The sequence below is a fragment of the Odocoileus virginianus genome, chromosome 17, assembly GCF_023699985.2.
Source record: "Odocoileus virginianus isolate 20LAN1187 ecotype Illinois chromosome 17, Ovbor_1.2, whole genome shotgun sequence".
In the NCBI taxonomy this organism is placed as follows: domain Eukaryota; kingdom Metazoa; phylum Chordata; class Mammalia; order Artiodactyla; family Cervidae; genus Odocoileus; species Odocoileus virginianus.
In genome coordinates, this window is record NC_069690.1 from 58,417,789 (window position 1) to 58,432,511 (window position 14,723).

The window sequence follows — 14,723 nt, forward strand, 5'->3', positions numbered from 1 at the left end:
CGGGGGCAGGTGCCAGCGGCAGTGGGCGGGGGCGGCGGCGTCACCCCTCCCCCGGGGGCCGGGCGCGCACGCCAGCTCGGCCAGAGGAGCCGGGGGCACGGGCGTCCCCGCCGCCCGCCGGAGGAGCCAGAGCGACCGCATCCTCCGGAGAGACGCCCCGCGCTCCGCGGCCGCCCTCCGTCGCCGCCGCCGCCGGGAGGCGAGCGCCGCCGGTCCCCGCGCCCCGGAGCCCCAGTCCTCCACCTGCCGCGGCTCCCGGGGCGCAGAGGGTGTGAGAAGCAAGGGCCCGGGGACACCGGCCCCCGGGGACGACTGGGGGCGGAAAGGGACCGCCGACCCCGGCAGCGCGCTCTGCGCCCCGGCCGCGAGTTCAAGGGCGGCCCCCTCGGAGGGGGCTCGGCGCGCGCGGCGCGTCCGACCCCGGGACTCGGGCGCCTCCGCGCGCACCCAGCGGGGCCATGCCCGGGCTGCGCCGGGACCGCCTGCTGACCCTGCTGCTGCTGGGCGCGCTGCTGGCCGCCGACCTCTACTTCCACCTCGGGCCCCGCGTGCGGCGCCGCCTGCAGCCCCGGGAGCGCCCGCTCGGCTGCCCGTGCGCCCGCCGCGCCGCCTCCCCGGCCCCCGCCCCGGCCCCCTCGGCCCCGCGGCGGGTCGAGCCGGGCGGCGGCGGCGACCCCGGCTCCAAGCTGCAGGCCCTCTTCGCGCATCCGCTGTACAACCAGCCGGAGGAGCCGCCGCTCCTGGGGCCCGAAGACTCGCTGCTAGCCGGCCCGGAGGCGCTGCGCTATTACCGGAGGAAGGTGGCCCGCTGGAACAGGTGAGCCGCGCTCGGCGCTGCGCCCGCGCCCATCTCGGGGCGAGGAGAAGTTTGCAGGCAGTAGCGCGCCCGGAGATGCTCCCAGACCCGCCCCCTGAGTCCCCGGGGTTCACCCCGGGCCCCTTCTGTTCCTGGGCCATCTCCTCGCTCTTTCTCCCGCTCATGATGTGGAAAGCCGCTGTGGGATCTCGGTTTTCCAGAATGAAGTTTCCAAACAGAGCAACTCGAGCGCTTCTCCGCACCCAGCACTTAGCTCTAGACCTGGGCACCTTCCAGAAACCAGGGCTTCTCCCCGAAACCCCGCTCTCCCCTCTTGTTTATTCCCCTGCCCAGAGTCAGAGATCAGGAGAGGTCAGTAGGCCAGAAAGTCAGTTTCCCCAAGTGGTCGCCATTCTGTTCAGTTTAAAGCGTGGCTTGCCCCTTTCTCCTGAGTGTTATAACCTGCAAGCAGTTTTATTTTTGTGGGGATTTGGCTAACTTAGAGCTGAGGCTCCATGCTTTCATAGACTACCTGGGAATTTTTTACATTCAAGGCTAAATATAGAGGGGGAAATGCCAAACATATGTAGGATAGTATCAAGAAGGATGTGTGTGTGTGTGTGTGTGTGTGTGTGTGAAGGGGTGGGGAAGGATGTTGGAGAAGCTGGGGTGGTCAGTTCTGAGACCTCCAGCTGATGACAGAGGCCTCAGAGGAGTTAGGACTCCGGTTGAATACGGACTGGTCTGAGGATAACTCAGCTCACTTTTGGACACATTCGTCACTTTTCTCAATACAAGAGATTTCCAAACGAGCCCTCCTCGCTAGTTTTATGGTCCCCCCAGAGGTTGGGCAAACACAAGTCTCTGGAAAGTCAGTGCTTGTCCAAGTTAAAACTGTTCGCTCATCGTTCTATAGCGCTGAGAGTGGCCTGGGGGTACAGGGGGCCTTTGGAAAGTAAAAAGAGGAAAAAATGAGAGTTATTGGCTGAAGTCGCTACAATGCGTTTCAATTGCAACTCTATGGCTGATAATTTTATATTAGAAAGTGGTTCCCGAGTCTCTTGCTAATTGAATGCAATAAAAAGGCAGTTTGAGATTGCTTCTCAGACACTGTCATTTTCAATATTACCTTTATTTCATCAACCTTTATTTCGATATTACCTTTATTTCATCAACCTGTGAGGATCGGTGAAGGAGGAAATTTTGCCCTTGGAAAGTGATCGACACACCAGTTGAGGATTTGAGGGGATATGCGGGAGACAACGTTGTGTCACTGTTGATCAGTATCCACTTATTCACACGGCTGTGGCCTTAAATTCTGCATGTTACTCTGGTCCTTAAGGAGAGGGGGAGCGGTATTTTGGCAGAAAAGCAAGACTCTTTCTCACCAATCTGTCCTACAGACGATTTTGAGCTTGACTTCTGTGTCATTACGTGCCAGAAAACCTCGTTTACTGCTGAGGAATGATCTTGGCCGTTTAACCATGGATGGGTGGGGGCTGGGCCCTTACTGTACACGCAGGTAACAGGATGGTTTTGTGTGGTCGGCTGGATGTGACAGTTGTGATACTGACTCATTAGTGAAGTGAAAGTCGCTCAGTCGTGTCTGACTCTTTGTGACTGTAAAGTCCATGGAATTCTCCAGGCCGGAATACTGCAGGGGGTAGCCTATCCCTTCTCCAAGGGATCTTCCCAACCCAGGAATCGAACTGGGATCTCCTGCATTGCAGGCAGATTCTTTACCAGCTGAGCTGCCAGGGAAGCCCATTACTTCCGGTTAATCGATGCGACCTCAGATGAGGTGTGTGGGCTGTAACAGATGGGGGAGCTGTTCCTACAAGTGCTGAAACTGGACCCTAAAGGCAGAGAAGCTTCACCCAGAGTGCGTGGTAAGTGTCCAGGCAAGGATGTTAATAAGCTGATTCCGGCTTCTGTGGTGTGCGTCAGGGCTTCCGTGGTGGCTCAGCTGGTAATGAATCCACCTGCAAGGCACAGACCCTTGTTCGATCCCTGCGTCAGGAAGATCCCTGGGAGAAGGGAACAGCAACCCACTCCAGCATACTGGTCTGGAGAATCCCATGGACAGAGGAGCCTGGCAGGCTACAGTCCATGGGATCGCAAAGAGTCAGACACGACTGAATAACTAGCACTTCATCAGGCTAGAAATGGAATGTGGGGCACTTCCCTGGTGGTCCAGTGGTTAAGACTCTGAGCTTCCAATGCAGGGGGCCCAGGTTCAATCCTCAATCAGGGAGCTAAGATCCCACATGCCGCACAGCGTGGCCAAAAAATAAATAAATAAAATAAAATAAAACATGGTGTAGAAGAATTTTCAACAAAAAATAGTAATCATAAATGGAACGTGGAAGACTCCCTAGCCAGGGTGCGTCTGCGTCGCACTCAGGGTTCTGTTCTGAGAGACAGTCACCCGTCACCTTAAGTGAGTCGGGGCCCCATGGACGTGAGCACACGTGAAAGCATCTGCTACGATGCGCAGGGCCAGTGAGAGCTGCAGGCTTCAGTGCCGCCGGCGAGAACGAACAGCAGAGAGAAGCAGGGCGGGACCATGCCGATTGCTTCTCTCTTGCACATGCAAGCCTGCGCCCCCACCCTTGTCTGCAGCCGCTATCCAGCCAGGATTAAAAACCCAGGGCTTTGCACACGTATGTGGATGCCATCATGCCAATAATTACTTAACGTTAACTGCTTTCCAAAATAACTTTAGCAGCAAACCACCTACCTCACCTGGAGAAGTGCAGGTAACACAGCAGCCAAATCAGCCTCCCTCCCACGTGCTCCGATGAGCCCGCTGGTCTGCCTGACTGATCCTTCCTAACCACCACCCCAGCAAGTAATGCATGAAGTCAGAAGTACATTCCTATAACTTGGGCTTGTGACCAGAGTTAGGACATGGCCCATCTTACCCACTGCCTCCCAGCATATCCCTTTTTTAGTTCAGTGGAAGATGGAGCTTACATACTGTTTTGCTTATTTCAGGTCCTCGATCAATATTCGTTCATGCGATGTCAGTATCTAGTTAAGTTGAAACGATGCGAAAAGGCACCTTGTGGGTCAAGTGGGCGATCCCCGTGCTCACCCGAAGCCTCCTGCAGACCTCCTTAACTGCCGTCCTTCCTTCCCTTCCTCTTTCTCCCCCTCAAAATGTAGCTAAGTGACGCACAGTTCAGTTCAGTTCAGTCACTCAGCCGTGTCCGACTCTTTGCAACACCATGAACCACAGCCCGCCAGGCCTCCCTGTCCATCTCCAACTCCCGGAGTCTGCCCACACTCATGTCCATTGAGTCGGTGATGCCATCCAACCATCTCATCCTCTGTTGTCCCCTTCTCCTGACCTCAATCTTTCCCAGCATCAGGGTCTTTTCAAATGAGTCAGCTTTTCTCATGAGGTGGCCAAAGTATTGGAGCTTCAGCTTCAGCATCAGTCCTTCCAAAGAACAACCAGGACTGGTCTCCTTTAGGATGGACTGGTTGGATCTCCTTGCAGTCCAAGGGACTCTCAAGAGTCTTCTCCAACACCACAGTGGGGCACAATCCAAGTTAATAAAGTAATCAGGGAAAATGTTCCTGTCGCATCATCAGCCACAAGTGGTCCAGCACCAGCCTTCTACGGGTGTGAGGATGCAGGGGGCACCAGGAGCCAGGGTGGGGGCACGGGGAGCCAGGGAAATGGGGTCGTCACTATTTCAGGCCTTAAACCAACAAGCTAGCTGAGGCCTTTTCCTGTCGGGCAGCACATACCTGGAGCCCAGGGTCACGCTGCCACTACCCTCACAACTTAGAGGCTAAGCTCCGGGTTTCATTCCCTCTCAGAAGCTGCCCGAGCCAGACCACAGCTGTCCTTTGACTTGTCACAGCCGGTCAGCTCGGCTTGGCCCTGTGCCCACATATCTTTGGTCAGTTCCTCTGAAACCCTCTGGTTCTTTCAGCCAAGGTCAAGCGGGGTCATGCCTCCCTGGTGTAAAAACTCCAGCAGCTAGACACAGACGAAAATTCTCTTCTCTCTGCTTTTCTCTCTGGACCTCCTCCTCCAGGATCAAGAAGGTTCTGTTTTCCTGTAATTCCCAATTCAGCGTTTCTCAAGCCGTGTGTGTGTATCTGTGCTCTCCCCCCATCAGATGCCCCGTCTCCCTCTTCCCGAGTACTTGCTCTCACTGAAGAAAGTCTGACCCAAGACTCTTTTTGAAAATCACAGCAAAGAGACGCGCAGCTCTGCGAAAATGACAGGTGTTCAAGGGGAGTAAACTGGCTCCAGTGTTTCTGGGAGAAGCTTTGAGAAACTCCAGAAGCCAAAGCAGTGATAGGAGAGCAGGCAGAGAGCCGGACGAGATGAGAAAGAATTCAGCCAGGCACAAGAACAGTCTGGTCTCGGAATCAGCAGAGGGAAAGCTGCTTCCCACTGTGGCATCTGGGGAAGGAAAAGTAAAGTCTCTCCTCACCTCTTCCTTTTTGCTTCTTTCCTACTGATCTCACACTCACCCAGATCACTTGGAGAGCAGGATTATTGGGAACGGGCGGCTCCCCTATGGAGCTTTGGCTAGAAGCCCAGGGCCCAGCTCAGAGATGCTGCGGTCTGCCTTCGCCCAGAGTCAGCGAGGCCAGGGCCCCCTGCTGGTTCTTCCGCCAGTGATGCCAGGCTGAGAACGGGCCTGAAAAGGGCCCTCGGCCCCAACCCGCATGTGGTTAGCAGAGGGGGTGGGAGTCTGGATGTCCATTTCTCTAATCTCCCAATTAAAGCCTTGCTGGGGGGTTGGGGAAAAGCTATGACTTCAGTGGTTTCTGAGTTTCTGGACTTGCAGCCAGAGGAAACCTCCCCACTCTTGTCAGAGCCAAGAGCTCCAAGCAGATGGTTTCAGAGAGGGCTAGGCCAGCTTCCTGTTCCCTCATCCCAAAGCCCAGTCCTCTCTGCGGTCAGCGCAGCAAAGACCCAAACTGGGGAGGGTACCACGCAAGGAAGACCCGCACCTCCTGCCTCCGGTGACATCAGAAGGAAGCCCTTTGGCCGAGAAGCGGGAGGTGCTCATGAACTGCTCAGTTGGTCCCGACACCTGCCGCCCGCCCTTCTTTACCCCAGGCAAGTCCTCAACCATCTGCGAGATGGGCTGGCCGGTTCTCTGCATGCAAATCCCGCCCGAGACAGGCGTGGTACTTGACATACACCTGCTAACTCAGGCCTCATAATTTCTCAGAAAGGTGCCTGATTCCGAGACATGTCCCTAGAGGCCGGGCCCTGCTGTCCATATGCCTCCTCATTCAATCCACAGGGCCCTGCAGGAGAGGGAGATTACAGATGTAATTAAACCTCTCTCCCAGAGAGGGTGACCTTGGGATAGGGAGATTACCCAGGTATTTGTTGTTGTCACTGTTCAGTTGCTACATCACATCTGTCTCTTCAAGACCCCGTGGACGGCTGCATGCCAGGCTCCCCTGTCCCTCACCATTTCCAGAGCTTGCTCAAATTTGGGTCCACTGACTCAGTGATGCCATCCAACCATCTCATCCTCTGTCGTCCCCTTCTCCTCCTGCCTTTAATCTTTCCCAATTTAGGGTCTTTTTCATGAGTCAGCTGTTCGCATCAGGTGGCCAAAGTACTGGAGTTTCAGCTTCAGCATCAGTCCTTCCAGTGAATATTCAGGACTGATTTCCTTTAGGATGGACTGGTTGGATCTCCTTGCAGTCCAAGGGGCTCTCAAGAGTCTTATCCAGCACCGCAGTTCAGAAGCATCAGTTCTTCAGCTCTCATCTTTCTTTATGGTCCAACTCTCACATCCATGCACGACTATGCTTTGACTATACAGACTTTTGTGGGCAAAGTGATATCTTTGCTTTTTAATACACTACCTAGGTTTGTCACAACTCGCCTTCCAAGGAGCAAGCGCCTTTTAATTTCGTGGCTGCAGTCACCATCCACAGTGATTTTGGAGCCCAAGAAAATAAAACCTGTTACTGTTTCCACTTTTCCCCCGTCTATTTGCCATGAAGTGATGGGACTGGATGCCTTGACCTTAGTGTTTTGAATCTTGAGTTTTAAGTCAGCTTTTTCACTCTCTTCTTTCACCCTCATCAAGAGGCTCTTTAGTTCCTCTTTGCTTTCTGCCATAAGGGTGGTGTCATCTGCATATCTGAGGTTATTGATATTTTTCCCAGCAATCTTGATTCCAGCTTCTGCTTCATCCAGCCTGGCATTTCGCATGGTGTACTCTGCATATAAGTTAAATAAGCAGGGTGACAACATATAGCCTTGACGTACTCTTTTCCCGATTTGGAATCAGTCTGTTGTTCCATGTCTGGCTCTAACTGTTGCTTCCTGACCCGCATACAGATTTCTCAGGAGGCAGGTCAGGTGGTCCGGTATTCCCGTCTCTTGAAGAATTTCCCGCAGTGTGTTGGGACCCACACGAAGGCTTTAGCGCAGTCCGTGAAGCAGCAGGAGATGTTTTTCTGGAACGCCCTTGCTTTCTCTCTAAGCCAGTGAATGCTGACGATGTTGACCTGGCTATGTTGGACCTGATCACGTGAGCCCTTTGAAGGCAGAGAGTTTTCTCCAGCTAGTCAAAGAAGAGAAAGTCGAATAAGGGCTGGGAGTGCCTCTGCTGACTTGCAGATGGGGCGGGGTGGGGGTGGGGGCTGTGGTAAGAGAGACAGTAACTTTCAGGACCTGAGCTGGGCCCCAGCTGACAGCCAGCCAGGAAACAAGGCCCTCGGTTGCACAACCACAAGGAGATGAGTTCTTCCAACAAGAGGAACAAACATGGCAGCAGAGTGTTCTGCAGGATCTCCGGACGAGCCCTCAGCCTGGCAGACGACTCGACCTCAGCCTTGTGAAGCCTGCGCTGGGAACTCGGTCACGCTGAGCTGGAACCCTGACCCGCAGCGCGGAGAGCGGATCAGTGGGTGTTGCTTAAGGCCACCAGGGTGGTGGTAATTTGCTCCTTGGCATAGAAAACAAAGGTGGCGCTGCTGCTGACTTTGTTTTCTGGAGGAAACGGGAAGGCAAGGTGGTTGCCGGTTGCCTTCTTATGTCAGGCGGCTGGCAGACTTCCGATGGGGCAGGATCCACATGGTCTCACCGCCCTGGGAAGCCTCCAGGTCCCCCTCTCCTCCCTGGGAGAGGCTTTTCCGACCACCTACCCCACGCTGGTCCCTCCCCGACGGGACGCATCCTCCCCCACAGCATCACGGAACGGTCATGACTCTGCAGCTTCACGGGAGCTGTCACGTGAGCGTGAGTGGCCACTCGCTCCTGGCATGAGAAGCCCCCAGCCTGCACGTGGTTGCACGAATACATCTGTTCCGTGGTTTCCCCTACGGGACAGCCAGAGTGAATATCTGTGGAACAAATAATTGGGAACAGAGGACCTCAGGACTTGGGGCTGTTACTCAACATCCTCTTAGCCCCTGTGGGGGATGAAAGCCTTGAACAAAAATAATCTTGAACAAAAACAAGTCATCCCACCTATAACCTGCCTCCTCCTCCTCCTTTGGAAGTCTCAGGCGAAACCCTCCTACTGAGACATCCTGGCATTTAGACCTGGGGTGCTCTCTCTATTGCAGTAGCGTAAATAAAATCAACTTCCAACTTTTTTTTTTAAAAAGCCCTGGAAGAAAGTTGAGAAGGTGCCGTTTGCCAAGAAGAGAGAATTTCCTCAGCTTCCTGCATTTTCTGAGGAAAGAGCAGCCAAGAAGTCATGCATTTAAAAAAGCGGGAGCCACAGAGAGACCCTGACTTAGCCAAAAGCACTCCCCGCTCACCCCTCCATAGGCGCTGACCTGTGTCTTCCCGGTGATCATCTGTTAAAGCAGACACTGCTGAGGACCAGACGGTTCTGCTGAAGTTGGCTTTCGCGTGGCTCAAAGCCGAGGGGGGATGCCATTCCAAACAGCGGCTGCCTGGACAGAGCAGAAGTTCTAGGAGTGAGAGCATCTGAGTACCTGTTATTATAGGCAGGCACACACACACAGGCCTAATGAAAACCACAGTATGGAAAAAAAGGCCTAGTTCTTTTTATGGCCTGTCACTTGGCAGGATGCCCTACGGTGGAAATGCGAAATCAACACAACCCTGAGTCTGAGCGCCTTGGCGATGCCGGGGGGTCCGGGTGTGCGGGTCCCTGGAGGCCGACCTTGGAAATCAAGACCTGGATCCCGCCAGCATCTTTTGTCTTGAGCAAGAGGCAAAGCTAAGACCCAGAGAACGGCTTATTTTATTGGATTCTCTCGTAACAAACCCGATAGATTTGGACAGCCACAGGGGATAGAAAGTGGTGGAGGACTGTGATCGCTAAGAAGCCAAGAGCCTGTAAGAAAATTCAGCGAAATGTGGAGAGCAGAGAGAAACTGAAGGAGCTGCTGGCACGGGGGGCAGGTGAACGAAGAGCCGGGCGACGGAAATGAGACGGCCTGGGAGGAGACGGGGTTTTAGGAAACTTGGGAGAGGTGGGTGGGTGAGAAAAGCGTTCTGCTGGCAGAAGAAAAAGCAAAGGTGTTCAGCCCTGGGAAGCCGAGTTCAGCTCTCAGGTGGCACCCTGGCCTTCAGCTGTCTCTACCTGGGTCACGCGCATGGGTCGTGAGCAAGCTCATTGTTCGTGATGCTCACCACAGCAGAGTCTGTGTGGGGGGACAGAGTGTCATCCGAGTTTCATCCATGTAAGTGGGGTTTTTATTTTATACTGGGGTGTAGCCGATTGACAGTGTTGTGACGGTTTCAGGTGGAGCAAAGGGACTCAGCCACACAAACACATGTACCCACTCTCCCCCAAACTTCCCTCGCGTCCAGGCTGCCCAGAACCTGAGCAGAGTGCCCTGCGCTCCACAGCAGGATGACTGGAATCCCTCTAGTTCTGGTTCATCTTCCTCAGTGGCTGAGAGTGACTTTCTGGGGAACGTGTATTTGTCTGCACTCATGGCCCGGCCTGTGTTTTGTTTTGTTTCAACGCTGAGTTAGGAATCCTGCACCACCAGCAGCTGCTTATTTCTGCCTCCTGTGCTCCTCCGGGCACTCAGAGAGATTCTGGAGGAAGTCAGACTGACCAGCTACAATTCCATCATCAAGTCAAGCCCCGATTCACCAGCATTTCATTGCGGCGTTGTTTTTTAAACCGGGATCATTGGATCCTACCCAGCTCAACTGATGAGGTCTACATTTCCCTTATATTTTACACATACTTTGCATTCTGTGGCTACGTTTATTTTCTTAGAAAATAGTACATGATATTTGCAAAGTGCTGCCTACTCTCTTTAGGATACTTCGATGTTAAGAGACAGAAACCCAGTTAAAGGAAACATGGAGAATCAAGTAACCAAAGCTCGGGGACCTCAGCTCTCTCTACTCTGTCGCTTAGTCCTTCTGCCTGCCGTAATCCCCTCTGCAGGTTCCCAGCCCCAAGAGCCCTGCAACCGGAGAGAGAAAAGGGCTTCTCAGATTTCCAAAAAGAAAGATCCTGGGCAAAGTCGCTGATTGGCCAGGCCGGGTATACAGCCAGGCTCTAGAGGGTTATGATTGGTCCAGTTCTGAGGAGGATGCAGGCACTTCAACCAATCACTGGCTCTGGGGAGGCGGAGCCATTGGAAACTATTGATGCTCCATTTGAGCCACGTGGCTCAGTGTGGCAAGAACAGTTCCCCCAAACCAGGCTGGCTGCCCAGACCTCAAGTGACCTGGAAGAACTTCTGTGACCAGTGTGATGCTAGAAATTTTCTCAACTTGTGCCTGCTGCAGTTTCTGACTCTGATAGCCACTGTTGTGGAGTTTCAGTAAGACCTTTTAAATTTTTGTTTATTTTTGGCCGTGCTACGTGTCCGTCGCTGCTGGCTTTTCTCTAGCTGTGGCGAACGGGAGCTACTCCCTAGTTGCAGCGTGCGGGCTTCTCCTCGCGGTGCCTTTTGTTGCGGAGGCCTCTCGTTGCCGCGGAGCACGGGCGCGGAGGTGCGAGGGCTTCCCTAGTTGCGGCTCCCGGGCCCCAGAGCACAGGCTTAGTTGTTCCGCAGCATGTGGGATCTTCCCGGATCAGGGATAGAGCCCAGGTCTCCTGCGTTCGCAGGCAGATTCTTTACCACTGAGCCGTTAGGGAAGCCTCATAAGACATTTAAGCAAATTCGTTTGTTAACAAGTTCCTATTGTGCAGATCTTTTACACCAACCGTTAGAATTCCTGCAAGAGGGTAAGAATCTTTATTAATTTGGGCTTTCCCTTAAATCAGCCGTGCTCTCTTTATAGGAGCTCAAAGAAGGAGCAGATGTGAACTCATGTCTCTTTCTCCCAAAACTCCACTGGGACCCCCGACGCCTCTGTCAATCCCTAGGGAAGCCCTTACGTCTTTTTGCCATGAGGAGGGTGAGTCTGTGGTTCTTCTTGAAGCTCCAGCAGCCCTGTCTTCCAGGCTCTGCACACCTTCAGCCAGGGTTTCTTCTGAGTGAGAACACTGGACAAGCGCTTTCCAAGTGTGTTTCATGAACTTCCAGGGTTTCTGGAGGTGCTTCTCGGGTTCTGAGAATGATTGCTTCAGTTTGCATTTTGGCAACCTGTGCCTCAAGGTAATTTTGACAGAATATGAGGAGATGCACACCCAATTGTGTTACGCCCGCCGAGCCATCGGATCTCTTGGCACTTCCTGAGAAAGGTCTAAAAAGGGAATTCAGTCACTGTGTTCATCTTCCAGGGCTACCGTGGCAAATTGCCCCTGTTTAAGTCACTGTTGGTTGCTTGGAACAATGTAAACTTATTCTTTCACAATTCTGGAGTCTGTGTTCTGAAACCAAGGTGTGGGCAGGGTAGCAGGCTCCCCGGAGGGTCTGTGGGAGAATCCACTCTGCGCTTCGTCCAGCTTCAGTGGCTGCCGGCATCACTCCAGCCCCTGCGTCCCTGATCACCTCGCCTCCTCTTCCACCTCTGTGTCTATGCTTCTATGTCGCTCTCCTAAGGACGCAGGTTGTGAACTCGGGCTGCTGTGGTTTAGTCACCCCAGTGACCCCGTGGACTGCAGCACACCAGGCTTCCCTGTCCTTCACCATCTCCCAGAGTTTGGTCAAACTCATGTCCACCGAGTCGGTGATGCCATCCAACCATCTCACCCTCTGTCATCCCTTTTTCCTCCTGCTCTCAGTCTTTCCCAGCATCAAAGTCTTTTCCAGTGAGTCATCTCTTCACATCAGGTGGCCAAAGTATTGGAGCTTCAGCTTCAGAATCAGTCCTTCTGATGAATATTCTGGGTCGATTTCCTTTGGGGTTGACTGGTTTGACCTCCTTGCAGTCCAAATGACTCTCCATTCTATCTGTATCTCTCTCCTACAAGGACCCAGGTCATGGACACAGGACTCACCTGAATAATCCAAGACAGTCTCATCTCAAGAACTTTACTTACCTCTTGCCGGAGTCCAGCCCCAGCGGATCCCTGCGGCTCCCGACAACCTCTGTCATAGCAGATCCAAAATAATTGGCTGGGGAGAGTCCACGCTGCTCCCAGCCCTTATTTTCCAAATGAGGTCACTGTCACAGGTTTCAGAGGTTAGGGAGAGGATAGGTAAGAGTGTTCAGTTGTGTCTGACTCTTTGTGACCCCATAGACTGTAGCCTGCAGTCTCCTCTGTCCTTGGGATTCTCCAGGCAAGAATACTGGAGGGGGTTGCCATTTCCTTCTCCAGGGGATCTTCCTGACCCAAGAATCAAACCTGTGTCTCCTGTGGGTCCTGCATTGGCAGGCAGACTCTACCACTAGCCCCACCTGGAGGTTAGGTCATGGACATGTGTTTAGGGGAAGCCCCATGCAGCCTGCTGAGGTCACGTCTCATTGATGCCTAGCAAGGCCATGCTGTTGCCATTTTACTTTCATTTTTAAAAAGGATTGTTTTTCTGTTCACACAGAGGAGTACTTTACGGGTTACACAGCGGACCTTGCTCTCTCTGCCAGAGCTCCTGATGGGCGTTGAGCAGCAGCGCATTTAGAATGAGACTCCTGGCAGTGTCTGGAGTGTGGTCGTCAGGGTTCTCATTCGGGACAGGGAAATAGATCTGCTAATTAACTGAACGTGGATATGGGAACAAAGGCTCTTTATGAAGGTCTCGGAGTCAAACGGGACTGACAAGGGAACGCAAGCCACGGCCTCAAGCCACGGAGCCCAGACAGGGGCCAGACATGGAGTCCAGGCAGGGGCCCGAGGACCAGGGCCTCCCGGAGCCTCCTCGGCTAGTTCTCTGGATCTGTGGTGACGGACGAGCCAACGGAAGGTCCACATGTGAAACCTGTGTGATGCAGAATGGGACTGCACAATGTTTGGCTAGAAAAATACAGAATAGATGATAAGCCAGTGCTCACCTTAGGTATTAAAAAGCCATCAATAAAGAGACCATCGGATGCTGAATTTCAGCAGTGTAACTTACCAGGAGCCCCTCCAGGTTAAACTCTTTGCAAAATGTGCACCCCAGGTAACTGGATGACGTGGCGTTCTGTTCTGCCGTGGGCTGTAAATCCGTTGAAAGGTCAGGGGAGCTCGGCCAAAAACGATGGGCTTGGATTGATAGAATTGATCTGCAGACCTTCTTTTTCGCAGGAACCGAGCTAGCGCTCTGTTTAGGCCACTTGTGATTTGTGATGTTTAAAATCACTTTATCTGCATCTGTGACAATGCTTCGTCCTCACTCTCCGGGCAGGGGCGGGTGCTGTGCCTAACACACACCGTGCTGTTATTTACTCTTTAAGGTGCAAATAAACAAGCAGGTGAACAAAGCTGGAACCCTGGGTGCCACTGGAGATGGTCTGCTAACTCCTGTCCTTCCGGAAAGCCTGCAAAGCTGCCCACTCGGAGAATCTGTCCTGTCCCTCCGACCCAAAGAGAGGCCCGGCCGCCTTCACCGACTCCTGCTTGACTTTCGTCAGGGCTTTTGTCACGACTTACTGCCTTCTCGTTCACTGGCATGCTTCGGGTACACCCTCACGGGATTGTCAGCTTTTCAAGGACGTGTTGAACCGAGTGGATGTAGCCACATCCCGATCCCCAGAACACCGTTATCTTCTTTGGAAAAAATCTCTGCAGATGTGCTTAAGCGTCTTGACAGGAGGAGACCTGGCTAGAGTAGGTGGGCCCTGAATCCCACGGCATGTGTCCTTGCAAGAGAAAAGCAGAGCGAGCTTAGGACACAGACAGGAAAGGAGGAGATGTGGCCAAGAAGGCACAGGCTGGAGGGACGTGGCCACAAGCCAAGGGACGTCAGCAGCCACCGGAGCCAGAAGAGGCAAAGAGTGGGCTCTCCCGGAAGGAATGCAGCCCTGCCAACACCGCAATGTCAAACTCCTGGCTGCAGACCTCCGAGAATACATTTCCGTAAAGCCCCCAAGTCTGAGTCGTTTGTTAGGGCTGCCGTGGGAAACAGGCAGAAGGCTGGATGCTTGCTTGCTTCTTGGTCATGTGACCCCACTGTCTAAAATGCTGTTTGTGTACAGCAGGTGCCTAATAAGTGTTTGCAAATGAGTGAAGAAGGCGGAGCCCTGAAGAACTGATGCTTTCGAACTGTGGTGCTGGAAAAGACTCTTGAGAGTCCCTTGGACAGCAAGGAGATCCAACCAGTCCATCCTAAAGGAAATCAACCCTGAATATTCATTGAAAGGACTGATGCTGAATCTGAAACTCCAGTATTTTGGCCTCCTAATGGGAAGAGCTGACTCATTGGAAAAGACCCTGATGCTGGGAAAACTTGAGGGCAGGAGGAGAGCCACAGAGGATGAGATGGTTGGATAGCATCACCGACTCAGTGGGCATGAACTTGGGCAAACTCTGGAGGGTGGTGAGGGACAGGGAAGCCTGGCATGCTGCAGTCCATGGGGTCGCAAAGAGTCTGTCACAACTTAGCGACTGAACAACAAAAAATGAGTGAATACATGAGAACTCCAGAGGCTTTGTGGTGGGGCAGCTCTGGG

At 53.3% G+C, this 14,723-nt stretch overlaps 1 protein-coding gene and 1 long non-coding RNA gene across 3 annotated transcripts in view; both read left to right on the plus strand.

The window, feature by feature from the left end:
* Positions 1-34: 34 nt before the first annotated feature.
* The window catches only part of FAM20A (FAM20A golgi associated secretory pathway pseudokinase), a 38,425-nt gene continuing 23,736 nt past the window's right edge, over positions 35-14,723 (plus strand). Inside the window, exon 1 of one of the 2 annotated variants that reach the window (XM_070480085.1) lies at positions 35-817. In XM_070480085.1, the coding sequence (XP_070336186.1) occupies positions 459-817 (359 nt within the window). In that variant the 5' untranslated portion in view covers positions 35-458. The remainder of the gene's footprint in view (positions 818-14,723) is intronic. The other variant, XM_020875638.2, reaches the window with a different exon arrangement.
* Positions 9,290-11,546, plus strand: LOC139039211 (uncharacterized). Its single transcript, XR_011492527.1, has 2 exons — positions 9,290-10,567; positions 11,031-11,546. It is a non-coding gene; the product is annotated as an uncharacterized lncRNA (long non-coding RNA).